This window comes from Stigmatopora argus, chromosome 3 (genome assembly GCF_051989625.1).
Source record: "Stigmatopora argus isolate UIUO_Sarg chromosome 3, RoL_Sarg_1.0, whole genome shotgun sequence".
NCBI classification, from domain to species: Eukaryota; Metazoa; Chordata; class Actinopteri; order Syngnathiformes; family Syngnathidae; genus Stigmatopora; species Stigmatopora argus.
The window spans coordinates 20,186,958-20,214,853 of record NC_135389.1 but is presented as its reverse complement, the minus strand read 5'-3'; the positions used below and the strand labels follow the sequence as shown (position 1 = coordinate 20,214,853).

General features: G+C 43.1%; 3 protein-coding genes across 4 annotated transcripts; 2 read left to right on the top strand and 1 right to left on the bottom strand.

The window, feature by feature from the left end:
- The first annotated feature begins 91 nt into the window (after window positions 1-91).
- sin3aa (SIN3 transcription regulator family member Aa) lies at window positions 92-15,396 on the top strand. Of its 2 annotated transcripts, none has more exons than XM_077596747.1 (21): window positions 92-138; window positions 3,025-3,238; window positions 3,752-3,937; window positions 4,716-4,822; window positions 4,899-5,196; window positions 5,844-6,086; window positions 6,181-6,333; window positions 6,894-7,049; window positions 7,147-7,236; window positions 7,954-8,072; window positions 8,148-8,358; window positions 9,049-9,165; window positions 9,235-9,473; window positions 9,561-9,744; window positions 9,831-10,422; window positions 11,144-11,313; window positions 11,395-11,568; window positions 11,653-11,745; window positions 12,306-12,400; window positions 12,545-12,737; window positions 14,110-15,396. In XM_077596747.1, exons 2-21 carry the CDS (start codon window positions 3,053-3,055, stop codon window positions 14,323-14,325), a joined length of 3,822 nt encoding a protein of 1,273 aa, XP_077452873.1. In that variant the 5' UTR covers window positions 92-138; window positions 3,025-3,052; the 3' UTR covers window positions 14,326-15,396. The 2 variants fall into 2 exon arrangements, with proteins under 2 accessions (XP_077452873.1, XP_077452872.1); XM_077596746.1 differs by lacking the exon at window positions 92-138 and adding an exon at window positions 1,422-1,650.
- Window positions 15,397-18,067: 2,671 nt separating this feature from the next.
- Window positions 18,068-23,395, bottom strand: crabp1a (cellular retinoic acid binding protein 1a). Its single transcript, XM_077596384.1, has 4 exons — window positions 23,231-23,395; window positions 20,526-20,704; window positions 18,708-18,821; window positions 18,068-18,234 (listed from the first exon to the last, which is right to left on the bottom strand). The coding sequence occupies exons 1-4, from the start codon at window positions 23,298-23,300 to the stop codon at window positions 18,184-18,186; spliced, it is 414 nt and encodes a 137-aa protein (XP_077452510.1). The 5' UTR covers window positions 23,301-23,395; the 3' UTR covers window positions 18,068-18,183.
- On the top strand, window positions 23,379-27,841 carry skic8 (SKI8 subunit of superkiller complex). Its single transcript, XM_077596383.1, has 12 exons — window positions 23,379-23,529; window positions 24,246-24,403; window positions 24,624-24,672; window positions 24,754-24,781; window positions 25,084-25,189; window positions 25,745-25,917; window positions 26,003-26,151; window positions 26,219-26,312; window positions 26,385-26,478; window positions 26,966-27,058; window positions 27,493-27,571; window positions 27,637-27,841. The coding sequence occupies exons 3-12, from the start codon at window positions 24,661-24,663 to the stop codon at window positions 27,724-27,726; spliced, it is 918 nt and encodes a 305-aa protein (XP_077452509.1). The 5' UTR covers window positions 23,379-23,529; window positions 24,246-24,403; window positions 24,624-24,660; the 3' UTR covers window positions 27,727-27,841.
- The last annotated feature ends 55 nt before the right edge of the window (window positions 27,842-27,896 follow it).

Sequence of the window (27,896 nt, the reverse complement as noted above, 5' to 3'; positions counted from 1 at the left end):
TGACGCGCAAAAGGACGTCCACCAATAAGACGCGGGTGGGAGGGGTTAGTAAAGCCGAAGGGGGCGTGCCCCAAGTATTTTGTTCCAAACACGAATAACGTCAGGAGTACGGCGTTTGTTCTTCTTAATACCTGCTAGGTATGTAACTCCAATGTTCATTATTTTAAAACACATCCGTGTACTTTGAATAGCTCGTTATGAACAATTCTCGAACGTTGTTTAGAGCGTTTGTGTTGGCCAGAACGTTGCATGTTTGGATTTTTTTTTTTTTTTGTGTGTGCTCATGAACGTAACGTATCATGTACTACTACGCTGTACTGGAATGTCGTGTTGTTACGAATGTAAAAACCTAGAATGCGAAACGATTTGCTGTGTTTTGTTGGTCAATGGGGCATGTTTCCAAATGGAAGGAGGGGACGTGTGTGAAAAGGGGAGGGGGTGTTGTTGTATTGTGGGGAGGCAGGTTGGACAGTTTTTTTTTGGACGGAATTGAATGGGAGTATGACGAGAAAGAGCGGATTGTTATTGAACGCACCGCCGACGTCGTGTGTGAATGCTGTTCGACTTAGGCATTGTTCCGTAAGGGAGACCCTTTTGTTCGGTGCTTCGACTGACCTGCGTTTACCAACAAAAGAAAGCATATTACACAAGCGAAAGGGCGAATTTATGTCCATTGGCTAAGAATAATGTGTGATTTTTGTGTAGAATGGGTATTCGTCGCGGTTTGTCGCCGTTCTTGGTTTGAGGGGGTCAACGGGATAGGAGGGAAGCTCAGGAACTAGGAGGAATCCCGGGCTGGTGTTTGAAGCTCCGCCTATCGTGGGCGATGCTTTCACAGTGAGCCAGCGATGTGATTGGATGACACTTTTCCCCAAAGGGGGCGGGGTATAACCCGGAAAAGCTCCAGGAAAAGAGACTCGAAGTGTCTGATGAATTGTTTAGTAAGGGCACTTTTCAAATTAGATTTTCTTTCTATGTTCGCAAATAGTTAATGGAAGATTTGTGTTACTTGTTACATTTACAGTGTTTAATTTTAAATTCAGATTTTTGACCCAAGCATTACGAGTTGACTCGTACGTATAATGACAAAATCCCCGTCAAAATGATAAGTCATTAATATTAACATATTTTAAAAAATATTATATTTCCCTGTAATTGTATTTCATGAATGCAAAACCTCGAAGTTTCTATTTAATGTTAAACAGTTGAAAGCATACGATTTGTTTTGAATCTCCTCAACTCAACGGTTGTCGCGCTCCACTCAAAATGGGAGCGCTCTCTCAACGCGAGCCTCATCACTGATTGACAGCCCCGAACAGCCAATCGGGAGGCACCTGTCCGCCCCTACGCGTCAACCTCTCTTCGAATCTTCTAATAGAAACCCCTCAAGTGGGCGTGACTACACTAGCCTCCACGTCCCCGCCCACAAGCTAACCTAACGGAGATTGTTTTCCTCTCTCGGGGGTGATTTTTTCCTCACTTTGCAGCTCTACGTCTCTTATTTTTCTTAATTTTTGTTTGCAATACACCACCAAATAAGTCGCGTTCGAAACAACTATTGCTTCGGCGTGTATCCCGGCTGGAGGCATCGTGGTGAAAAGCCCGCCGAACGGATTACCGTAGAACAGTCGGCGAACTTAAAGGAGAGGGGTGAGTTCATGTTGAAAATTCATTCAGCGAGCTAAAGTGGCTAGCCACGGAGCTATCCAGAACGAGACGTCCCGCAAAAAATACATAATTTGACGTCAATTATGCCCCAAACTGGGAATAATCCCGCAAATGAACCGCGGGTGGATGTTTTCGCGACGCTCCCCGTCACCCACATGTGCTTCCCTGTTAGTCCGCTGGACGTCCCCGGAGTCGGGGTTCCTCATGTTGTTTACATTAGCTAGCAGCTAACACCGCGAAACACTGCCCCCCTCCTCGCGACAAAGCAAATTAAAAAGCGAAGTAAACCCTAATAAAGAATCCCACTCTTTACAAACCGGATATTTAGTTTGCATTTGTGTGTCGTGTTTACCCCCGTCTTCGTGGAGCACGTCGTCGACGTCTCCCCTTCCCCGACATGAGTTACCAAATGGCGGCCACGTCTGGAACTCGAGCTCGGTGCTTAATGTGTTAGGCCTCGCGGATAATATTTGGAGGGCGGAGGCTATCGCGAGGGGCTGACGGCTTCTATAAACCTTACGAATAAGTCTTTCGTCATTAATGATTTAATTTAAATTGCCTTTAACGGCATTTTGTCCACTATTCCTCCCCGTAGCGATGTTTTTAGTTGACGCGACAATGTGGAACTAAGCTAGGCTAGTAAAGCTAGCTCGTGCGCTCCAAGTTGGCATTGAACGTGCGGGCACTTTTGTACATTTTTAATCAAATGGCACGTTTACGACTTCGGGTAGACTTTCACGGAAAGTCATTGTATGGGGAAGTTTTAAATGACAGAGCGACTGCCCCCACACGTTTGTTGCTTCGATGACGTCGAGAGATGGCAGACGTGATTGGTCACACTCGTTGAGGTTTTCCTTAACACTCGCCCAACTCGTTGGCTGAGATTGACCGCCGTAGACGTCAATGTATATCAACTCATTGACACCGGTAGACGTCCAATCCAATAAAATAATTGTAATTCACAGCAGGAAGACGAAAACAGCCATATGATTGGTCGGCCATTATTGTCATTGTCACTGAAAGTTAAAATGAGTGACATAAAAGTTTAAAACCTTGTTAAATGATGGATAAAAGTTAGTAAAATGCAATTTCCATTGACTTTTTTTTGGTCCCATTCTACATAAATCATGTTTCTGGAACATTCCCCAAATATACAACTAGAACACCTCGAGTTGTCACATGATTCATAATGGCCAATCATGTAAGTTCAAGTATTTTTTTCTTCTTAAAAGTGCAATGCCTGATATGTTAAGGTGCTTCTCTAAGTGAGGGGGTTTAAAAGGAATGTCTTAAAAATGTAGTGATCAAGTCTTATCAAGTTGGTAACTCTAAAAAATTATCCTCTTCAACTTTCAGGTCTCTCAGCTCCATCGAGTATGAGTTCATGATGAAGCGGCGACTGGAGGATCAGGAAACGGTTTTTGCGTCCCAGCAGCGGCGCCTCCCCGGCAACGCCGAGAGCTTCCAGCACCGCGTCCTGGCCCCGGCGCCGCCGGCCGTGTACGAGGCGGCGGTCGACAACATGCAGCCCACTGCAGGCGTCCAATACCCGGTCCCACAGGGATACCAGGTACACATAAAAACCATAACACAATCATTTTCTCATATTGCAGCTCCCTCCTATTTCCATACCTGTCAACCTCTGCCGATAACTGCCCTTATAAATGATTATGATTCCCCTTACAAACCCCCAAAAAACCTTACAAACACCGTACGACTCATACGGTGTTTGTAAGGTTTTTTGGGGTTTTGTAAGGGGAATCATAATCATTTATAAGGGCAGTTATCGGCAGAGGTTGACAGGTATGTATTTCCCCTAATTGGCTCACCATTAGGCTCACCACTAATTGGCTCACCACATGAAGCCACTGTATGACTTTTTGTTTCGGGGGAAGAGCAAAAACATCAATTGCTATCAGATGTCATTCCCGCTTTTCGGATGTTCTTTGCAATTCTGATTCGTCCAACACCCTCAATGGCAGCCGAGGGGTTAACGGGCTATGTCATGTGTTTTTAAGGTTTTAATGCATCCTCTTTGTTGAGGAAAAATGCAAAATAATCTGCGATTTTCTTATTTGGCCAGGTTCCCACTGTGTCCCAGAACAGCGGTGGCCACGGGCACGCGCCGAGCCCAGCCGTCCACGGGGGGTCGCACCACCACAGCCCCGCCGCCGTCCAATCCCACGGTCCCCCGGTGATGCCGACGCACGGCCACGCGACGGCTTCTCAAGCCTCGACGCAGGGCCAGCAGCAGTTCCAGCGGCTCAAGGTGAGATCGTGTTTCTTTCTTGCTGAAGAGCAAAATATCAATACAGTAATCCCTCGATTATCGCAAAATCACCACTTTGCGATTTTTTTCTCCTATTAATCATTTAAATATATATGTATATATTTTTTTAAGTTCATAAAAATGTGAAAATCCACATTGAAACTCATAAGCATAAGCCACTTTTGCTACTAGGACTCAGCACTGGAAAAAAAAGTTATAATAGGGGTGACCCTACTTTGCGATTTTTCAATTATCGTGGCCATGTTTGGTCTTCATTAACCGCGATATTCGAGGGATTACTGTACTGTAGTAAAGTCTACATAAACAAGGATTGGGTTCACATGCTCACCCAAAGCTTGTAATCAAATTAAATATTTTATTTTGGTTTTCCATATTTACGGAGAGACAACTCCTTGTTCATTTGCATCCGAGCTGAAAGAATCTTGTTAAATTAATTGAAAAGATTCAGAATTTGATTTTTTTTTTCCCGAACTGTGATAGTAGCCCAGTGTTTCCTGGAAGACATTTTAAAATGCCAGTACTAGTTTAGCCACACAAATGCAAGCGTTTAATTGAAACCCTAAACCTCAGCAGGCATGCAAAGGCTAGCCTTTAAAAATAATAATAATAATAGACACACCAACACTATTAAAGCCATTCAACATTTTATAAAGATGAACTGAAACATTTAATCTTTTTTTATTTATTTTTATAAATACTGCAATGTTTTTGCTCCACCCCTCGCTTCCTCATTCACTCTATTTTCGTCTCCCAAAAGGTGGAGGACGCGTTGTCCTACTTGGACCAAGTCAAGTTGCAGTTTGGCAACCAGCCTCAGGTTTACAACGACTTCCTAGACATCATGAAAGAGTTCAAGTCTCAGAGGTGAGCACACTCGAATAATTTCCCACTTTTAGTGACAAGAGGGTCACGGCTAACCCCGCTTGTGCTCGGCCGCCAGCATCGACACCCCCGGCGTCATCAGCAGAGTGTCGCAGCTCTTTAAAGGCCACCCGGACCTCATCATGGGCTTCAACACCTTCCTGCCGCCCGGCTACAAGATCGAGGTTCAGACCAACGACCTGGTGAACGTGACCACGCCCGGGCAAATCCACCACATCACCCCGCACGGCATTTCGGTCCAGAACATCCCCATCACGGGAGCGCCCGGCTCCCAGCACCCCGCCCAGGCGCCCCCCGTCGCCACCACCAGCGTGCCGACCCTCCTCACACAAGCTGTCCCCGCCAAATTGAACAAGGTGAGTTTTTAATTATACATTGACGAATAGATGTACTTTTCTGGGTGACCCTGACCGCTTGACTGACATATTCACTGGTTGCGACCTATTAGATAAAAATACTGTATATGTTAGTCTCATGTCATTTTCTGAACCGTTCTATTTAGTATACTATGAGATTGTCTTGTAGGAAAAGTTGACAACATTTTAGTGTCAACAAACCATTTGGAAGTGACGCATCTCCACTAAGAGACAAGCTTTGAGTGTCAAGAAGCGGTTATGAAATGACGAGAAAGTTACCAAAATTGCACCGAAACTCTATTTTTGATATGAATTAAGCTCCTTTACTCACTTAAATGTACATGTTTGGGTGTCATAGATTGAAACATTCTTTGATTACTTTTAAGACTATTTCACAGTGTCTAAAAAGCAAAGTGAACTTTCATAACATGCCACAAACATGCAAAGCTAAGCTGGATAAAAGCCACAGTGTACATTTTGTTCTTCTTTATTTTCCATCATTTGGTCATTTACTGTCCTGTCCACTTGTGTGGCGGGATCCACCAAAGTACGCAGATTATGGGTGCATTTGTACCCGCGGCGCCTCGAGAAGTGACGTGCTGGAAAATCTTTGGAATTGACCGGCATGCTTTGTCCCCCTCCGACAGCCCCAGACGCCGACGCCGGGCAGCCAGAGCAACCCGTCCATCCCGGCGTACTCGGCGCCTCACTCCCCGCCCGTCCCGCTCCACCCGCCTCTGGGCGGGATGCCCACCGCCGGTCTGCCGGCGCAAAACAACCAGCCGGTGGAGTTCAACCACGCCATCAACTACGTCAATAAGATCAAGAACCGCTTCCAGGGGCAGCCCAACATTTACAAAGCCTTCCTGGAGATCCTGCACACGTATCAGGTCAGCGTAGTCAACTTGAAACTGGAAGTGTTTTTTTGTTTTAACCATTATTGGATGAATTTTATTTTAAACCAATTAGCTTTTTCTTGCACAGAAGGAACAACGGAATGCAAAGGAGGCCGGCGGGAACTACACCCCGGCTCTGACGGAGCAAGAGGTGTACGCACAGGTCGCCCGGCTCTTTAAGAACCAAGAAGACCTACTGTCCGAGTTTGGACAGTTTCTTCCAGACGCCAACAGTTCAGCGGTAAGCAGAACGACTATTGTTTGTTTTTGTTTTTGTGGCAACCTGTTGGTTCCTTAAACAATGACATATTTATAAAATGATGTATTGATATTCTAATTGTGATGACGGCAATGTTCCTTCTAATTTTTTGTTTGTCTGGGCAGAAAGACAAACTCCCTGAGCACACTGAGTACCGGTGTGAGCAACATCATCATTGCTCGCTATGGGCACACACCAGTATCACACCTGCCATAAGCAGCTGTATGTCTACTACACATAAATGATTTAGTAATAATAAAATGTTCTGATTAATATCTATGAATGGGCGGCCCGGCGGATGAGTGGTTCGCGCGTCGGCCTCACAGCAACAAAAAAAGGGATTATATTTTGTGCGCTCCATATGATTTGCTGTGCGTAGAGAAGACGAGAGTAGTGCGCAATTGTGCACGCGCGCAGCTTAGAGGGAACATTGGATGACGGGTATTGTGATATATCAACATTTCCATATCTTGTCAAACCCTCAATTATTTCCTTCCTTACTTTCTGCAGTCATACATGTCAAACTTCTTGATTTCATTCAGCTCTTAAGCAAGACAACGGCCGAGAAAGCCGAGTCGGTACGGAACGATCATGGCGGAACCACCAAGAAAATGCAACTCAACAACAAGCAGAGGCCCAATCAGAACGGCTGTCAAATTCGCCGCCATCCAACTCCCGGGGCCACGCCCCCTATTAAGGTATCCCAAACTTTGTTCAATTTATTGTCATATGTCCCACCCACTCTTGAAACCCGTTCACCCTTCAAATACCTCTTTTTCTATGTTAATAAAACAGAAGAAACCCAAGTTGCTCAATTTAAAAGATTCGTCCTCGGCCGAGAGCAGCAAGCATGGAGTTGGGACTGAGTCGCTATTTTTTGAGAAGGTACAAGTTTATTTATTTATTTTAACTCTAGGGCACAGGTGTCAAAGTGGCGGCCCGGGGGCCAAATCTGGCCCGCTGCATCATTTTGTGCGGCCCGAGTAAGTAAATCACGAGTGCCAACTTTCTGTTTTAGGATCAAATTCAAATGAAGATTATAGATGTACATTCTATTTCATGATTTTCCCCTTTTTAAATCAATAATTGCAATTTTTTGAATCCATTTTTTTTTCTTTTGGTGTTTTTAGTTCAAAAGGAATTTTGTAAAATCTAAATAGAAATATATAAAAATATTTTCCAATATTGAAAATAATTAAAAATAATATTTTGTTTCCATTTGAAATGGGAAAACAAATGATTATAAGACGTTTTCCCTTACTAAGAAAAAAAAGCTCAAATCAACATTGTTTTAGATCTATAAAAAATGAATATTTAGGGCTTTTGATCCAGTTCTTATAATCCAATTAAAAAATAAATCTAAATATTATATCTATAATGTTCTGGCCCACATGAAATCGAGTTGACGTTAATGTGGCACACGAACCAACCCGAGTTTGACACCCTTGCTCTAGGGTGTAACAATTAATTCATATAATTGTAAAGTTTTTCGTTCAAATGTCTGAATGGTTTCAGCAAGAAAATAGTCAATATAAACATCGCATTCGTAAAGGTTGAAAGATGACCACTGCAAATATTTTGCCAATCTCTTTCCCGCGGAAGGTGCGAAAAGCCTTGCGAAGTTCGGAGGCCTACGACAACTTCCTGCGTTGTCTGGTCATCTTCAACCAAGAGGTGATCTCCCGGGCCGAGCTGGTGCAGCTGGTGGTGCCCTTCCTGGGGTGAGCGTGCGCCATTTTGATTTTTACTCGACTGCGCCGATGTCACTCCAACGCCCCACCGTTTCCCCCATCCAGGAAATTCCCCGAGCTATTCACTTGGTTCAAAAACTTTCTGGGGTACCGAGAAATGTTGCACATGGAGGCGTATCCCAAGGAGCGGGCCACGGAGGGCATCGCCATGGAGATTGACTACGCTTCCTGCAAGAGGCTTGGGTCCAGTTACAGGGCGCTGCCCAAAAGCTACCAGCAGCCCAAATGCACTGGGAGAACGCCACTTTGTAAAGAGGTGAGAGAGAGAGCACCTTATTCTGGTCATTCATGTGGTAATAGTAACACCGTTACGATATAAAAGTACGTTTCTTGCCATCTATACACATGACTATTTCTGAGAATGTGTGCATGCGTGCTTTAGTGTGTTCGTCCGTCAACATCGGACAAAGTGGAGACAACACTACATCCGATTTGAATGTGTTTTTGAACAAAAAAAGGCAAATGTATGGCTCTGGGATGTTACTGCGCTCGATTTTTGAATTTAGCCCCCAGTTTTTTTTTTTTTTTTTTTTAATCGATTTTTCTAACCGGGAGTCGTGTTTTTAAGGTCAAAAAGTGCAACTTTGGCCTCATTTTTAGTTACATGCGACACTTTCAGACAAAAATGTTCATTTTTTTAATATTTGAAATAAAAACATTCACATTTTTTAAATAAAAATATGTAGGCAAGCCCCTCAGTCCAATGGAAGTAGACGTGTATTGCCGTCAACGGCAGCCAGTGGGTTCTTTATTAATGTAGGAAAGTTGTTATGAAAATGTCGACTTTCCTCTAACAACAGTTCATTTTTAAAGTAGCTCTGGTTCATTTCTCACCGTCAATGAGTGCATCATTTCACACATTTACATATTGATAGACTTCATTAGTAAAGCATATCTAGTTATAAGATAAATAATAACATGGACACTTTTTTTTTGGTGGCTTCAGGTGCTTAACGACACCTGGGTGTCCCTGCCGTCCTGGTCAGAAGACTCCACTTTTGTCAGCTCCAAAAAGACGCAGTACGAGGAGCACATTTACAGGTGTGAGGACGAGCGCTTTGAGGTAAGTTTTCTTTTAAGGTCGGATCGAAGCTTTGCCCGACCGTGCGGCATAATGTTTGATTTTGGACAGCTGGACGTGGTGCTGGAAACCAACCTGGCCACCATTCGAGTCCTGGAGGCCGTACAGCGGAAGATATCGCGGATGTCGGCGGAGGACCAAGCCAAATTTCGCTTGGACAATACACTGGGCGGCTCCTCCGAGGTGGTTCACCGAAAAGCCATTCAGAGGATATACGGCGACAAAGCTGCAGACATCGTGGACGGCCTGAAGAAGAACCCGGCCGTTTCCGTCCCCATCGTGTTGAAGAGGTGCCCGTCGCAGTGGCGACCCGTCTTTATTATTTTTTTAAATAGAAACAGAAATTTTCATCCGGTATGTCGTCTGTCTGCCCTCAGGCTAAAGACCAAGGATGAGGAGTGGCGGGAAGCCCAGCGGGGTTTCAACAAGATCTGGCGAGAGCAGAACGAGAAGTATTACCTCAAGTCCCTGGACCATCAGGGTATTAACTTTAAGCAGAACGACACCAAAGTGCTACGCTCCAAGTCCCTGCTCAACGAGATTGAGAGCATTTATGACGAAGTAGGCGCATCAAAACATTTTCCTTCTTCTCATTTTTTGAGCAAAAAACTGCAATTTAGATTCTTTTTTGTTTCTTTCCCCGAAAGCGTCAAGAGCAAGCGTCCGAGGAGAACACCTGCCCGCCGGCGGGGCCTCACCTGACCCGCACCTACGAGGACCGGCAAATCATGGAAGACGCGGCGGCCCTCATCATCCATCACGTCAAACGCCAGACCGGCATTCAGAAGGAGGACAAGTACAAGATCAAGCAGATCATGTACCACCTGGTCCCCGACTTGCTCTTCGCGCAGCGCGGTGAGCTCTCCGACGTAGAGGAAGAAGAGGAAGAGGAAGAAGAGGAGATGGACGTGGAGGACGCCGCCCCTTCCAAGAAACACAACGGCATCCCGGGGAGTGGCGGCGGAAGCCCCTCCAAGTCCAAACTGCTGTTCGGCAACACGGCGGCTCAGAAATTACGGGGCTGCGACGACGCCTACAACCTCTTCTACGTCAACAACAACTGGTACATCTTCCTGCGATTGCACCACACGCTCTGCTCGCGACTGCTGCGCCTTTACTGGCAAGCCGAGCGGCAGATCGAGGAGGACGTGCGGGAACGAGAGTGGGAACGGGAAGTGCTGGGACTCAAGAAGGAGAAGAACGACAACCCGGCCATGCAGTTGAGACTCAAGGAGCCCAGTGAGTAAACGTGTTACGTCCACCCAAACGCAAGACTTAAACTCGGTAAAAGCACCGGTGTTGGCAAACAGTACAACACAGGTAACAAGTGACGTTAAAAAATATAGATGTATAATATCATTTGGCAAGTGAATCCGCAATTTAATATTTACCGTATTTTCTCTGAATTGGGGGGCGTCTTATACGAGAGAAATTGTAAAATTCAACGATTTTAAGACAATTTTAAGGGTGCATCTTATACGCAGGGGAGGCTAATATGTTAGAAAATACAGTCGTATAATATAATTTGGCAAGCGAATCTGCAATTTAATATTTACAGTATTTTCTCTGAATTGGGGGCGTCTTATATGAGAGAAATTGTAAAATTCAACGATTTTAAGACAATTTTAAGGGCGCGGCTTATACACATGGGGAGGCTAATATGTTAGAAAATACGGTGCGTTTTTCACATTTTTAGGTGTAAATTGTTCGCAGCGTTCAAGCAAAATCTTTTAACCTTTTTGCACTGCTAATTTTAGCATGTTAGCTTACGTGTATTACATGAGTACACAATTAATATATGACTCATTACTCAAGCTTTGGACACGTTCTTATTCATTGTACAAGACAAACACATTTGGAAATGACTAAAATATGATTAATATTGCTTTCTAAAGAACACTAAAATGATTAGACTCTCAAAAAATACATCACTAATCACTTATGTAATTAATTTCCCCAGTGGACATTGACGTGGAGGTTTACTACTCGGCCTTCTTGGAAATGGTTCGCAACTTATTGGATGGTAACATGGAGGCATCTCAGTACGAAGACTCGCTAAGGGAAATGTTCACCATTCACGCGTACATCGCTTTCACCATGGACAAGCTGATCCAAAGCATCGTCCGGCAGGTGAACCTCTCGTCCCGAGTCGCACATCCTCGCTCGCTCCCCCTAAAATTCCATAACCTTCTGTTTCGCATCCAATCGCAGCTCCAGCACATCGTTAGCGATGAGATCTGCGTCCAGGTGACAGATCTCTACTTGTCCGAGAGCCCGAACGGCGCTTGTGGGGGGTCCATGTCCACGCTGTCTTCCAGGGGCTCCGCTGAGGCCGCCTACCAGCGGAAAGCGGAGCAGCTCATGACGGACGAGAACTGCTTCAAGGTAAGGATGGACTCGATGGATTCGGACAGTTTCAAAAAAGATTCTGGATTTTCGGGATGTGACATCTGAGTTTTGTCCTCACAGGTGATGTTTGTGAGGACCAGAAGCTTGGTCCAGCTAACGTTAGAGCTGCTTGAAACTGAGGAGGAGAACTCCGACGAGCCTATGGAGGCTGAGGTGAAAAACAAAATACAGGAAAAAAAACTGGATGGCTCCTAAACCAGATAGTCAGATTTTGTTGTGTTGTTTGTGTCTTATTTGTGGCTGGTGTCTTAAAAATAGCACGAGAGACTGCTTGTAGTTTGTGCAAAAACCTCTAGGTGGGTGCCTCGCAATAAGATACCATTTTCAATACAAGGCTTGCGATTACGATGCGGCCGAGTTACAATTATTGATTCCTGAAATGCAAAATTAATCTTTTTTGTGCTGCTTCTGATTGACAAATCCTCTTCCTCAAAGATTATAAAAAAATTCAGAGCAACATTTATTGTAATTAAATCCCCGATTTTGAGGACCAAGCCGAAAACGTCTTCCTAACATTAGCATCCCGCCACAGCTAGCATATTTTTTTATTTCTGCCATTTCCACTTGTGTTCAGTTTTCATTTATCTTTAATTATTTGTTGCATTGTACATTTTAAAACATATTTTTTTTCCTTCATCATTTGCTGTCGAGGCACTCATCGGTAATAGATTTGATCTGAATTGATGATTAAAGCGGTCAATTTGTTTCCGCAGCGATGGTCCGATTACATGGGACATTACCTGAACCCGGACACCACCACTCCCGAGCTGAGGGAGCATTTGGCTCAGAAACCAGTTTTTCTTCCCAGGTGAGGCACTTTAATTTGGATTTTCCGTGGCACCAGTCACTGCCTTACCCTCTTGAGCCTCACCCACCATTGATGGCGGTAGAGGTCCGATTCGGTTCGACTGGGAGGTCTCCCGCTGAAACGGCAACACTTGGCTTGTTTCAGGAACCTGCGGCGGATCCGCAAGTACCAAAAGTGTCGCGAACAGCAAGACAAGGAAGCCGCCGAGGGAGGCAAGAAGCCCTTGGACAAGGAGAAGATGGAATGCATGTTTAAGCTCAACTCTTACAAGATGGTCTACGTCTTCAAGTCGGAAAACTACATGTACAGACGCACTGCGCTGATGCGAGCGCACCAGGTAGGTCCAACGTTTGATACCGCGGGGTGATATGGGGGGAAAAATCGAAATCATATGAGCCGTGTTATATCGGAAAAGCAACATGCGACTATAAAGTACATTTTTCGACTCGTACTCGTGAGAAATTATACTACTACTTTAGGATAGTGTTATCGTTGATAATGAATAATGAATGAACTTTATATTTGAATCTAATGGCGTCCCATTGCCGAAGATACTGATCACCTTAGCTAGAGCTGGGCGATATGATAAAAATTGTTATCACGATAAGAACAAAAATAATCAGTCTATCGATAATTATCACGATAACTATCACAACTTTTTTTGTTTCAAATTTAAAACTTCAAACTTGAAGTAAATAAATTACTTCAAATATGAAAGTAACTATGCTACCTTACTTTATAAGAAATTAATATGAAATATTTTTTAAAGTATTTTTGTTGTTCTGTAGTGCAATAAAGATAAGATAACTCCCTCCTTACACTATGAAAAGTAAAGAATAAAAACAGCAGGAATTATGACAGGTGACTTTATTTTTATAAATTTGCCTTCAAACCAAAAGTTGCTGTGCAATATGAAATAAATAAAATAATCAACTGAAGACATCACCATTGGCAAGCAGACTATTTTCAGCCTCACAAAAAGAAACAGTAAATGTACCTCACATGGCCATTTACAAAAAAATAAAATAAAAAAAAGTTGGATCAACTTAACCCATTTTAACCCAACATAACAAGTTTTCGATTTTTCTAGCGTTTCAGAACATCTACATAAAAAGGGAAAACATCTTGATATCAAGTAAGAAAAAATATTACAGGTTGTCCTCAATTGAGGACAGTGGGTTAAGGATTTCAATAAGGCTGCTCTATGCACAGGAAAAAAAAGAAAACAGCAGGGAGAATTCACTTGGATCTTTTAGTGTTGTCCTGCATCTCATAATCGTTTATTTTGGCCATGTTATTGTCCTTTTGCGTTCATGCGCCGTCTTAGCCTCTATTGGTAACATGATAAAAACACGTTTCCTCGTCATCCTCTTCTCCTGAGCGTTGGTCTGGAACGAGCATTCATCTCGCAACAGCGCCCCCGTTCTCCGTGGTTGGTCGGGTGGTGTAATTACAGTTTAAAATTATCTTCTTTTTTTTTGAAAGTTTTTAATATTATCGTTGACAAAAAATATTTCCCGATAATTATCATTTTATCGCCCAGCTCTAACCTCTACTGACTGTCAATTTGCAACATTAGTCCCTTTTTTTGCGCGCCCCAAATTCTATTGACTAGCGTCTCCTGACCAATCGAGCGCGAGACCCCCGATACACGGTATTACTCTAATCCCGACCATGGAGAAAAAAATGTGGTGTTTGTCCACCCGCAGTCCCACGAGCGCGTGAGCACACGCCTCCACAAGCGCTTCCAGGCGTGGGTGGCGTCGTGGGCGGAAGAGCACGTGAGCGCCGGCGCGGCCGCCGACACCGACCACTGGCTGATGGGCGAAGGGCGCGAGGGACTTTTGCCCTGCACCACCGCACGCCAGCCCGAGGTCCTCCACTTCCGCAACGTCAGCAAATACCGCGTCAAGTACGAGCCGTAGCCGTCCCGTCGCCGGGGCCCCAGGTCAGAAAGCTGCTTCTTTTTTTTTTAAAAAAAGGCCCTTTACATGTGCGCGTTGCTCCAGCGGCGGCAAGGTTACTGTTTTCTTACCAGCGTTTTTAGCTGGAACCACGTCTCCCCCACTTTCCCCCCCTCACACAAGGGTGCCAAAACTCCAAAATGGTATCGTGCCGCTCACCAGCACTCACCTTTTTTTCTACAGTTAACGCCAATTTACCGTCCACACAGTCCCACCATGGGGGGGATTTTTTTAAAGCCAGGACAAGTGCACTTATTCAGGTTAAAAAAAAAAGATTCCCTGATTTTTGGATGGAGACAAACACCCAATCACAACTCACTTTCCTTTCCGAGCCTCCCAAACAACGTTTGGACTCAAAAGTGCACCGTTGAAAAGCTTGTCACGTCCGTGTGCTGTACATATATACATATATAATATAAATATATATATAGTTCTATTACCATACGTTATCCTCGCCGCCCTGGAAGACAACTTTTTTTTTTTTAAACGAGAAAACCTTCCGCCAATGCTCACACAAAACACACAAACACTTTGTAAATACACTGTAAATAGACTCCAGACTTTTTATGACCGAAGCGTGTTGTCGTGTTAGTAGAACTTTCTGAGCTAACTGTTAGAATGTAAAGGAGAAAAAAAAGACAAGAAGGAGAGGAGAAGCAACATTTAATACAGTTTTTACCAAAGGGAGCTGTTTTTGTCTACCAGAATCCTTTTTCTTTCTCTCTCTCCTTTTTGTGTGTGTTCTTTTACATCTTTTTAATTGATGTAGGTCCAAACGAGTGTGGAAAATAGCAATGTATCCAGGTTTTTTTCTGTTTTTATATATGATAAATCTATTTTCTTCTCAGCGTCACCTGAAAAAAAATGAATTGAAAGCACTGCGACCACCTGACTTTTAAGCCCGCACTCTTTCCTTCTTTTTCTTCCTCCTCCCAGTTGTATTTTTGATATTGGAAGTCACGCGAGCATGTCTTTCGTCCGTTTTATTTAGACATTATTTAAAGTAATAATAAAAGATACATTTGTAGCCTATGTTTACTTGCCTGGTGACTGTCTTGTTTGTCATTTTTCTGTTTTTTTTTTGTTCTTCTGATGGAAATTATATATATATATATATATATATATATATATATATATATATATATATATATATATAACTGATTAATTTGGCAGTTCGAATTTCATCGGACACTCAAATTTTAAATACAGTTAAACATTTTTTTTCTTCTAAGCATATAAAGACCTTTTTTGGACATATTTGGACATCACATTTGTGCAAGCCAGGTCTCAATTATTCATTCATTCATTTTCCATACCGCTCGTCCTCACAGGGGGTGCCGGAGCCAACTATGGGTAGCTGACGGGGTCAACTTGAATTGCTGGTCAGCCAATCGTAGAGCACGAGGAGATGGACAAGCACTCAAAAAAAAGTATGCTCTCCTCGTCAAAAGATTAGATTCCACCAGATGGCGCCAAAATAACATTTTATTACCTTGCCTCTTGGCACTAAAACACGTCATGAGAATTTAAGCGACCTGGGAAAGATTAATCTAAAAAAAAAATGCTAATGCTGAAATTCCGATCTAATCTACGACATATTAACATAGCAAGATTTTAACATGAGCATAAGTCACTTTAAATCCTTTCAACCAAGTGGTTAGCGCATCGGCCTCGCAGTTCTGGCTTCGTGGGTTCGAACCCAGGTCTGTCTTCACTGTATGGAGTTTGCTTGTTCTCCCCAGTGTGGGTTTTTGTCCGGGTACACTGTTTTCCGCCAACATCATAAAAACGTGCATGCTAAGCTAGGCTAATTGTATGCTAAGTTGCCCCTAGCTATGATTGGTTGACCTTTCTTCTTGTGCCCTGCGATTGGCTGGCTACCGATTCAGGGTGTTGTCCGGGATAGGCTCCAGCACTCCCCTGTGACCCTTGTGAGGATAAGCGGTTCAGAAAATGAATGAATAAATGCTTCCACTTTATACACAAGGACTAAATATAGTATTCTGATATTGAAAGCTGCAGGTGTGTGCTATATGGATTTAAAAGGGAAATTCTTTGGGGATGTTGGAGCCACAAAGCATGATGGGTAATTGAATGTGACAGACACGCACACTTGGCAGAATGTGACCTTTCTTTTGCATCCTCAGGTCTGTTTCTCTTCACTTTTAAAATGACAACCTATTTTATACTTGATGTTCAGGACATGAAAAGTCATGATTTGGCTCCTGAAAAGAAGAAAACTAAAGCATTTCAAGAAGACTAAAGAAACGGTAAGTTTTTCTTTATATTTTACCTTGTGACAAACACCTCAAAAAGAAGAAAACAAATACAAAGGTTTTTTTTGCTAACATTTAGCAGTAATATTGTCATTATGTGCGCTTATATACTTTAAATGCTGATGAAATATACATGTTAAACTGTAAAACACCAGCCAGGATTTGAAGTTTTATGTATAGTAACATTAACATGAGTGTTTTTAATCTTGGTAACTTTTTGAAAGGAAAAACAATTGGAAAATGTATGCTAGGGAACTTTGCTAGCATATGTGGTTAGCATATGAGCTAGCCGAATGTGCGCAAAGTATTATGGGACTGACTGTGGACTTAAAACAAGCATCAGACTTTATACTAAATTGACCAAACATTAAAAAAAATGATAATCTTGACCTTTTAGGCGGACGTTTTGGAGGAGTTTATTCATTATTGTCACCAATTGTGCCTCGGTAGGCACAAAATGGCTGACCATGAAATGAGTCATGAAGTACTGTATTTGTTTTCAACTGTAATTGTGCTTTGGATACACTACAGTTAGCGCAATCAAAAGTGGGACAGCGAGCCTACCCACACAAATGCGGGTGCCCTTCATTAAAGATGGCAAGAGGTGGGCTTTGGGGGGCCCTCCAACAAAAGAATGCCCTCATTGAGCCACCGCCAGCCGTTGCCCGTCCGTCCATTAACGTGCGACTACGGCTTTTTTGCTTCTCACAGCCGGCCGGGGTGGGGAGGAAACAAAATGGGGGCGGTCATTCTCATGCGCGGATAAGCGGGTGAAACGTCAGCGGCGGAACCCATTTGTCTGGGGGGACCCCCGACTGGCGGCCAAAGCGCTGAAAAGAAAAAGTTGGCAGGAAAAGAGACGCGATTTTTTTTTTGATGCCGCGCTGTATTCTTCTGGCTTTTCGGGGGGACTTTTGTGGGGTGCACCTGCGACTGGGTTGGGGGTGCCCCCCCTAAAAAAACGATTCATTTATTTACTAGAGCAGACAGGCTTTCAAATGAAGGACTATTGGTCAGGAAGCTTTTTTTTTGGGTGGTCCGACCTGCGTGAGAAGAAGCCGAAAGTAATTTTACAAAATATACATTGCATTTTATGTTACCTTTTGAATTTATACTTAGTATTTATTTTTTAATTATACACTATTTTTTTTCCTTATCACCTTTTCATCCATCTTAATTTTGATAGTTAATATATTTTTAGTAATTAGGTCAAAGAATGCCATGTCGTTTATTTTGTTAAAAGAAATATGTTTAATTGCAATATTAAATAATAAGAGCATGTTTTTTTATTTTATTATTCTTCAGTGGTAAGTAGTATTATAAAAATTAGATTTTTTTTAAATCAAAAACTTGAGGCGCCCCCCCCCAAAATGCCACCATTGTTTTCTCAATTAGCAATGACAGAATCACGGACGTGGACTTTAAAATATTTTTAATTTTTTTATTCTTGAAAATAATGGCCATCACCGAACATGACAAATGACGAAAATATTGTCGTTATGCATCTTAATATTGGAAATCCAAATGATGTTTTTCCTGAAGTTCACACCCGCGCATAAATGCGCGTGCACACCACGTCGTCGGCCCCGAAAATCTGCAACAACAACAACAAAAATTATATTGGACGTCCATCACTGTCAATGGCAGCGAACGCCTCTCAAGCCAAATATTCCAAATAGAGTATTTCTTCCATCGGCGGCCAACCAATCAGAGGCGACATGCAAATTGTATGTAAATGTGTCCCACTTAGCGCACAATCGGCCCGTTGTGTTCCCTAAGCTGATTACAGTCAGTCTTTAAAAATTTGGACATGGACACGATTGGCGTCAAAATGGACGTCGGTCGGCGAGGTCACCTCGTCGCAAGGTTCGCTCTGAAGTTGTCAAATGACGGATGCTCGTCAGAGCTTTTGCTTTTTAAACATACCTGTCAACCTCTGCCGATAACTGCCCTTTTAGATGATTATGATTCCCCTTACAAACCCCCCAAAAACCTTACAAACACCGTACGACTCGTAAGGTCAAATCAATTAAAAAAAAGGACCGTCAATAAGAGCAGTTAGCTCACCAGCGTCAACTCGTCGCCGTTGAGTTCTCGGGTCCAGAAGGTTTTTGGTCCGTCCCCGTCCACCAAAGTCTGCTGACAGGTGAGCTTGTTCTCCGACGCCCAGGTGACGAGACTCTGTCCAGCAATAAAAGACGCTCTTGTAGTTTTTACTTCGCCAAACAAGCTAGTTAAATCTTCTCATTTCCTGTGCGCTTATGTGGGATCTTCCAGGAAATTTGCCTAACACGATAAGCTGAGTGAGCGGTCAGCGCGTCAGCCCCGCAGTCCTGGGGTGGTGGGTTCGATCCCGGGTGGCTCCTGAATGTGTGGACTTTGCATGTCTTCCCTGGGCTTACGTTAGTTTTCTCCGGGTACTTCGGGTTCCTCCCAAATTCCAAAAACATGCATGCTAGGCTATCTGTTTGATTAATCGTATCTGTAATTGGTTGTCCTTTGTCTCCTTGTGCCCTGTGATTGGCTAGCCACCGATTTAGGCTGTTGGCTGGGATATGCTCCGGCACTCCCGTGACCCTTGTGAGGATAAGTGGTTCAGAAAATAAGGAAAGGTCTGTAAAGTTGGAATATTACTGCATATCTAGTTTAAAGTAAAACTGGTCAGACTAGCGTGTTTTTATTTTTTTATTTTTTTGTCTATCCTTGTAAATCCCCGTTGCCTATCAACGTGCTTTATTTCCGTCTCTCGGTGGAAGTGAGAAGAGCCGAAGCAGATTAAAGGAGACTCCGCCGTTAATCCCCTTAAATTCGAGCGCATCTGGTTTCAAGCCTGCCAAAATCGCACAACGGAACAATCAATATTCCATCGTTTGATCAAAAAGTGAAGAAAATCGACGAGTTGTTTCATGAAAGCAACCACCTAGCGCCTCCTTTGGCAAACCATCCCATAAACAAGAAAATCCCCCCGATTTGATAGAAAACCGACGAGAAATAGTCAACATCTTTTCCTTTTCCCACATGACGCTAAACAAAAGTGTTTTTGTCCGCTAACCCGTTTAGCAAAGCTAAATTGAAGCAGATTCCTTGAGTTTGTCGGTGAGAAAGTCCGCTCGGTAGCTCATCGCAATCCGCCCTGGGGGCCTTCGGATAAATTCCCATCCATTTCAAGGATCACGACATTAATCTGCGCGCAAACGTGAGGGCGCTAGCAATGCGCTAGCTGAGCGTACGTGCCTCAAAAGCCGTCGACGCCGTGGAAAGCCTTCGACGCCACCTTTGCGTCCGTCCCCCTGCCTCGTTATTCATTCATTTTCCGTATCGCTTCTCACAATGGTCGCCGGGGTGCTGGAGCCTATCCCAGCGAGCTACGGGCAACAGGCAGGGGACACGCCGAATTGGTGACCGGCCAATCAGAGTGTGGGAGGAGACAAAGGACAAAAATGTACGCTCACAGTCATTCCTAAGGATAATATATGGAGTGATTGGTCGCCGACTCATTATTTTTCTTCTTGTTTTATTTTGTAAAATTGCCGGCTTCTCTGTTACATCCACCCTTGTCGCTCTTGAAGTGGTTCGAGATGCCCTCACGCCATGTTTTCACCCAAACTAGCACCGCTTTTTCAAAGACATTTTTCAAAAATTTGAAAAAATGTCACGATAATAATAATTCATAAATGCTACTGTGCTTAGTACTTGTTTCCCTTGCCATCGTGTTGCGTTCCCTGCCTCTCTCACCGCCTTTACGACCTAAAACCGGGGCGGGGGCCCGGCTGGGGATGCGCCCTTCGTACCCCCCCCCTGATTTCCGCCCCTGGCCCATGCAATAAATCCACTCCTGATTCTCCACATTTTTTTCAAACAGAAAAATGTAAGGGCAGCCTTCACCTTGCACTTTCTCCCATCCACCGTCTCCTCGTTGAACTCCTCGCCGACCCGGAAGTTGATCTCGGTAGTGCGCACGGTGGTGGACGTCTTGATGTAGAACTGCTGGCCGTCCTGCCGGATCTCTACGTGGGGATTGGACGCGGCCGCCACCGCCACTTTCCTTAGCATGGCGTTCACACCTGAAAGATAACGTCGTCAAAAACGGCCAGAAGCCAACACGCTGAAGGTATTTAAAAAAAATATTTAAATTCATCAAAAAATTTGACATTGTCCATAAAATAGGGTACTTTTGTACAGTAATCCCTCAATTATCGTGTTTAATGTAGACCAGACATAGCTGCCATAAACGAAAAACCACAAAGTATAATATATATTTTATGTTTTAGAAAAATGTAATTAACAAAAAAAAAATCCCCCAGAAAAAAAACACGATGTCGTGAAACCGCGATAGTTGAAGCCGCGATATTCGAGGGATTACCGTATATCCCTTTTCTGAAGATTAACAGGAGGCCGCTATTTGAATTTGCGGGTCACGGTGCATCTCTTTGTTATGCTTTCTGAGGTCAGCGTGAGTCCGGCCGAGTTTTCTTTTCACAATTCTCGGATCATGAGAAACAGATGGAGGAGATACTAGATACATAACCGGAGGGATGACAGAGAGATCTCATTTAACGTGGGTTGTCATGTAGTCTTTCCAAGAAATACCACCTGGAATTGGCCTGAGAATTTTTTGGTGTCACGCAATTCCAAAAAATTTAGTTTTGAAGCTGCTAAACCGCCACAATGTCGAGTTCTAAGACGATTCGGCTTTGGTGGAGCGTGGCGTCGCCATAGCAACAGTTTTGTTGTGAGCATCCCAGGAGATGCGCCGTAATCCTCAACCTACATCTGCCGGAGTGCGTCACTCTTCCGCTCGTTTTGAAAAGATGCCAGGGAACGCGATGGGGGGCACGCGGGGGGCATGGCTAATGCGGATTCCAGTGCAGAGGGGGCTGCCACTTCCCATCAGCATCTTTCTAATGATGTGGCCACCGGGAGGTTACCCAGGATGCAATTTGGGTGAACAGCAGAGTTACTAGACTTTCGTAACTATCGTCAGCGAGTCACTAAAGTGCAGTAAGAATATCGAGAAAAAGAAATATTGCCCATCTACACGTGTTGCGGCGCCATTTGCCATCAAATGTCAATATTGCTAGTCGTTAGCCGGTGGATGGCGTTTTGCTTTGTGTGTTAGCATTGAGCTAAAGGACCGAATTGGGAAGTTGTTTTCTTTGGATTGGCAATCCACTTTAATGTAATGTTCACGTTTCAGTGCCAATGACGGTGAGAGGCATCATACTTAAAACAGCTTCAAAATATTTAAAAAGAATTGAATTAAATATGATTTTTTTACTACCTGATGAATTATTGCTTGTTGTACAGTGCGCTCACTGTGAGGTTTTAATCATTAAGGATTTTGACCTCCTTCAATAGGTCAAACCTACATATTATTTATTCATTTCCATATGTCCACGTAAGTTCAAGATAACTCAAGAACGAATAAAGGGATGATCCTATCAATTCTCCAATTCTTATTTTGTTCTTTCCCTTTAACCAAGGGTGTCAGACTCGGGTTGGTTCGCAGGCCGCTTTAACGTCAACTTGATTTCACGTGGGCCGGACCATTTTAGATATAATATTTAGATTTTTTTAATAAATGGATTAAAAGAACTGGATTAAAAGCCCTGAATATTCAGTTTTTATAGATCCAAAACAATGTACATTTTAGCTTTTTTTATATATATATTTTAGGTTTTACAAAATGATTTTTGAACTAAATACACAGAAAAAATGGATTAAAAAAATTCAATTATTGATTTAAAAGGGGAAAAAATCAGGAAATTTAATATACATCTATACTCTTCATTTTAATTTGATCCTAAAACAGAAAGTCGGCACTCATCATTTACTTTCCCGGGCCACACAAAATGATGCGGCGGGCCAGATTTGGCCCCCGGGCCACCACTTTGACACATGCCTGTCACCTTGATTTGAAACAGATAAATAGCTAGCAAAACTATTGCTCAAGTCCACCACCGCTCCTTTATTGTAACATTTTCCAACTCCCCCAGGAAAGCGAGATTAAAACCCCCAAACTTGGACATTTGACGCACATTAACAAGCCACTGACATCGCAACATCATGCTCCAATTACTTTCCCCCAAAACTTCCTACGGGACCAAGTGTCCTAGTCCCCCAACATTTCCGTATTGGGACCCGGACACCCCCTGATCCCTGCCGTTCCCCCTCACCACCGCAACACAAACACAATCCAATGACCCACTTAAAGCACAGGCGCCACTGTCATCACTTAACAGCTATTAAAGGACGAAGACGACACACGCGTGCATGGCCTACTTAAAAAAAGGCTTAAACATCAACAAATGTCATGCTTAACAATAACCGAATTGTGCGCAGGCTTAAATTCTGCATCTGCCAATTTTTTTTTTTATCCATCGTCATCCTCATCCTCGGCAGCTGTAGCAGCATCACCTCCGTCGTCCGCGTTTCTTTCCTAGCAAGACGCGCCAAACAATGCCGTGTTGTTCGGAGGTCCGGCATGCCATTCCCCAAAAAAAGCCGGCTGTGTGTGTGTGTGTGTGTGTGTGTGTGTGTGTGTGTGTGTGTGTGTGTGTTTGCACGAAAATGGAGGAAGGGGCGCTCACCCAAAGCTTTGAGAAGTTCGTCGAAATTCTCGCTGCTCTTCATTTTCCAGATGCCGGCAAAGTTGGCCATGTCTGCTGACCGAGGTGGAGCGAATTGGGCGGAGAACCTGTTCCACTAATCCAGTCCTCCCTGCTTCGCTCTCTCTCCTGCTATGTCACTCTTTCTCACCCTCCTCTTCCTCCTCCTCCTCCTCCTCCTCCTCTGCGGGGGCTCGCCTCCACCAAAATGTTCATCGCCCATAAAGATGAAGCTTCATTTTAATCTCAGAAGATTGTTTGAGGACGGAAACGAAGACTAGGTTTGTTATCGCGCTTACGTTTTGGGGATAAAAGTTTGGGGACAAATGAACGTGTACACCAAAATTGCACTTTTTTTTTTTTTTTTACACATTTATTGGCAGACCTTTTTGTATTTCTTCATTTCAGAAACAGCAGGAAAAGTGCATGCTCAATCAGATTCAGGTCAGGGGATTGACTTGACGCTATTCCACAGCATTTTGCTCCTCACAGTATGATTGGGCTCATTGTCCATTCATCAATGAGTTCCATATTTGGTGGAAGATGAGCAGATCAATTGTATGAATACATAAAGTATAGTTTTTGAAATCCAAACTTCTGATTTTGTCAATTGTCACATCATCAATAAAGTTTTGGCGGACAAATATGTTCCGCTAGTCATGGAAATGTGACGATACTTTAGTGTTAATGCTTTAATTAAAAGTGTTTAAAATCTTTAAATTCATTGTTTTGATATCATTAACAATGTCAACAATGTGATTTTTTTCATTGTGCCAACTTTGTTGACAAGTTGAGAACATTTTCTGATAAGTAAGCATTAATATAACTTAATTTGTCCTTCATTTTTTCCAACCCAATTTTAGAATAACGGTGTAATCAGCATTTTCAATTAAGTCGGAATATTGTTTCTTGCAGGTGCTTTTTTTTCTTCTTCAAATGTCATTTTTTAAGTACAATGCTGAATGTTGAGCAAACAATTCTCATCCTTTGCCAATAGGGGCAGTATCTAGCGAGTGGATGTACTCGCCAAGTGCAACTAAACAACGAAGAAGACAAAGCGGAAGTTACACTCTTCTAATGTTGTCATGGCCCTTCGCATGTGAATAAATTTCAATTCCTTCAAATTTATGAAAGGAATATTTGTGGAATATTCAGGTACGTAAATTCTTATTAAACTACACAATCCTTGCAAAATATTAAACAGTTTACCGCTCGTGTAAATGACGTAATTGACGAACTTTTGAACCATCTTGCTTCTGCGTCGTTTTTGAGCAATCATAAATTAGCAGTAAACGACAACTTTCAGAATATTTACAGTTTGGTATCAAAGTTATGTATTGATTTATTTACTGCAGTTGTTTTTTTTCGTGTTTAGTTTGCTAGCTCTTGACCGCCATCGTTACAAATCCAAAATGAGTACCCAGGTAAGTAAATACTGCACCCAACATTCCTCCGTTTGCCAAATAAAACCACAAATAATAATAAAATGCATCTTTTTATTCCAGTACAGCATTCTTTTTAAACAGGAGCACGGTGAGTATCTGGGCACTTTGTAAATATACGTCAAATCCATTTGGACCGGGGAAGACTGGTCTTGAGTGATCATGTACCATTGACGGAGATAGACGTCCCACGTTTATTAATGTGCTAAAGCCCTGCTGTTATACATTGATCAAACTTCCAGTTCAAATGGATTGGACGTCAAGTAGTGACAATCAGAGAACAAATAATCCTAAAATCCTAGCTAATGGATTAAAAAAAGGCACAAAATTTGGCGTCCGTCATCGTCAGTGACAATAAAAAGTTAATGGCGTGACTGGTATTTTTTCCCACAGCACACGATGATGCAATTTGGACGGCGGCGTGGGGGAAAAGTGATGCGGACGGTTCGGAAACAATTGTCACTGGCTCTCTTGACGACATGGTCAAAGTGTGGAAATGGTATGTATTGTATTTGTAATGCTAAAAAAAAAAAAGAGACAATCAAGATTTGTAATTATAATTTTTTTGAAAGTCACTTGCACCAAGTTCTTTAGTGGCAAAAAAGTTTTTTTTTTTTTTAATTACCATAACTAGTCACTTGCTCATAGGTCCAAAGGATCAATTTTTTTTAAAGAACTAGCGTCCACTGTAGTGACCACTGTCCCTGAAAGACTTTATCATAATAAAATTCATATTGTCTTGCATGGATTATTCACCTAAGGCTAGGAGGAGGAACCAATTGAGTAGAGACAGTGACATCTTGAGGCCGAGAGGTGGTAATACTGCAGTATAGCCAATGGAATCCCATCAACGTAGCAACTCGGCGCAGATTGGGTGTCATGTACTGGGAAAAAGACATGTAAAATGTCCATAAAAAGTCAAGCCATTGTTTTTGTGATGTACAACACTAATTCTAACTTTTACAGCACATACAATACTGGATGTAAAAAGTGAGATTTTTTTGTGCGGACTAACAAGCCAAAATGAGCCATAATTACCAAGTGACTCGGGCAGGTGTGACGAAAAACTGGAGCTGCAGTGGACTCTGGAGGGCCATCAACTGGGCGTGGTGTCGGTGGACATCAGCCACAACGCCGCCATCGCCGCCTCCAGTTCGCTGGACTCGCACATTCGACTCTGGGATCTGGAGTCCGGAAAACAGATCAAGTCTTTGGATGCTGGACCAGGTGAGACCACCCAAACTCGCCGTTGTGCTTTATCGCGTCTTCCAGTTTGGTATCCACAACCTAACATGTCACGCTTCCCCACCAGTGGACGCCTGGACCGTGGCATTCTCGCCCGACTCAAAGCACATCGCCACGGGAAGCCACCTGGGCAAGGTCAACATCTTCGGCGTGGAAAGTGGCAAGAAGGAATACTCTCTGGACACCAGGGGGAAGTTCATCCTTAGCATCGCTTACGTGAGGAGACGCTCGATTTCCTCTCGGTCCGTCCGCTCGGTTGTTGATTGGTTTTGACGCTCCGCAGAGCCCGGATGGTAAATATTTGGCCAGCGGGGCCATTGACGGGATCATCAACATCTTTGACATCGCTACTGGGAAGCTCCTCCACACGCTGGAAGGTTAGTCCCTTCACCGGAGAAAATGGTCCCAAAAATCTGGCGTATCAAAACCTGGTCTTCATCCTCTTCCAGGGCACGCCATGCCCATCCGCTCGCTGACTTTTTCTCCCGACTCACAACTGCTGGTAACGGCATCTGACGACGGCTACATCAAGATTTATGACGTGTGAGTAATGTTTATTGGCCATCCCCAATCATTTTAGAATGTTGTATCTGGCAACCTTTACATAATACATCAAATGGCAATATAAATTTCACTCATTTCCACATTAACACAGCAAAGAACAGGCAACGTTAGCATCTTATTTATTTATTTACTTATTTAATACCTATTTATGTCTAAAATATCTTTTCCTGTCTCTGTATTCTCACCCTCTTGCTACTGTGACAGTGAAATTTCCCGAATACAGGATGAATAAAGTTATCTAATCTAATCTTTAGCATTATTTGAGGACTGAAAATGTATAAAAATGCTCCACATGCGCACTGAATGTCCTTAACCGAATGCTAGAAAGCTAATGTGGCTAACTGACTGATCCCCTAAAACCAACTGATTGATCAATACACTGTTAGCCGTTTCTGGTACTTAAAAAAAAATAAAAATACTGCTCATATGATTATTAGTAGTATTTAATTAATTATTTTTTTTGCAGGCAACACGCTAACCTGGCCGGTACGCTGAGCGGCCACGGATCCTGGGTTCTCAACGTAGCTTTCTCCCCAGATAATACACATTTTGTTTCCAGGTAACATTTTCATTTTCTCATTTCAAGTGCGGTGAAGTTAACCTCTAGAAGCTAATGCTTGAACACCAATTAAAGAATAAAGTCTGTTCTAAAGCTAAATTAAACATACATAAACCAAAACTAAAAGACCCATAGGGAATTCACAAGCATAAAGTCAGCATTTACGTATGAAATAGTGTATTGAAATATGGAATATTGTCAGAAAATGTCCATCCAAATGAAAAACCAGTTAATTTTGACAATGAGGATATTGAAGATGTCCATTTTTGTCAATCACATGGAGACGTGTCCAATCCACTCGAACTAGGAGGGCTGCTGAACGAACGTTCTTTCGCTGCCAACCGTCCCAGCTCAAACGGATTGAATGTTTAGCCCCGTTAATGGCCTAACTTGGACCTTTTTCCAATGATTTCCCATCCCCCCCCCCCCCCCAGCTCTTCGGACAAAAGCGTCAAAGTCTGGGACGCCAGTTCCCGAGCGTGCATCAACACCTTCTTTGACCACCAAGACCAGGTAAGACCTTCCGCGTCCATTCCGTGTTTTAATGCACTTCAATTCCTCGATGGCTTCTTTAACAGGTGTGGAGCGTCAAATACAACAGCAACGGTTCCAAAATCATTTCGGCCGGTGACGATCGTGCCATTCATATTTACGACTGCCCCATGTGAGGGGACGAGGAGGGAGGGAAGGACGGAAGGCATTCTTTCATTTTTTTGGTTTTCTTTTTAATGAACAATTTTGTTCTGGCTCGTGACCAGTTCAATAAACTTTAGCTTTTTTTTTTTAACTTTTATTTTGTCTGATTTCTATTTTCACTTGAATTTCATAAATTCATCAC

Coding starts and splice junctions, on each gene's coding strand:
- crabp1a (XM_077596384.1), bottom strand. CDS start 23,300: ATGGCCAACTTTGCCGGCATCTGGAAAATGAAGAGCAGCGAGAATTTC. Junction 20,705..23,230: donor CGAACTTCTCAAAGCTTTGG/GTGAGCGCCCCT, acceptor GTTATCTTTCAG/GTGTGAACGCCATGCTAAGG. Junction 18,822..20,525: donor TGGATGGGAGAAAGTGCAAG/GTGAAGGCTGCC, acceptor ATTGCTGGACAG/AGTCTCGTCACCTGGGCGTC.
- skic8 (XM_077596383.1), top strand. Junction 26,152..26,218: donor TCATCCTTAGCATCGCTTAC/GTGAGGAGACGC, acceptor GACGCTCCGCAG/AGCCCGGATGGTAAATATTT. Junction 26,313..26,384: donor GCTCCTCCACACGCTGGAAG/GTTAGTCCCTTC, acceptor ATCCTCTTCCAG/GGCACGCCATGCCCATCCGC.
- sin3aa (XM_077596747.1), top strand. CDS start 3,053: ATGATGAAGCGGCGACTGGAGGATCAGGAAACGGTTTTTGCGTCCCAG. Junction 4,823..4,898: donor AAAGAGTTCAAGTCTCAGAG/GTGAGCACACTC, acceptor CTCGGCCGCCAG/CATCGACACCCCCGGCGTCA. Junction 7,237..7,953: donor AGTCGCTATTTTTTGAGAAG/GTACAAGTTTAT, acceptor TTCCCGCGGAAG/GTGCGAAAAGCCTTGCGAAG.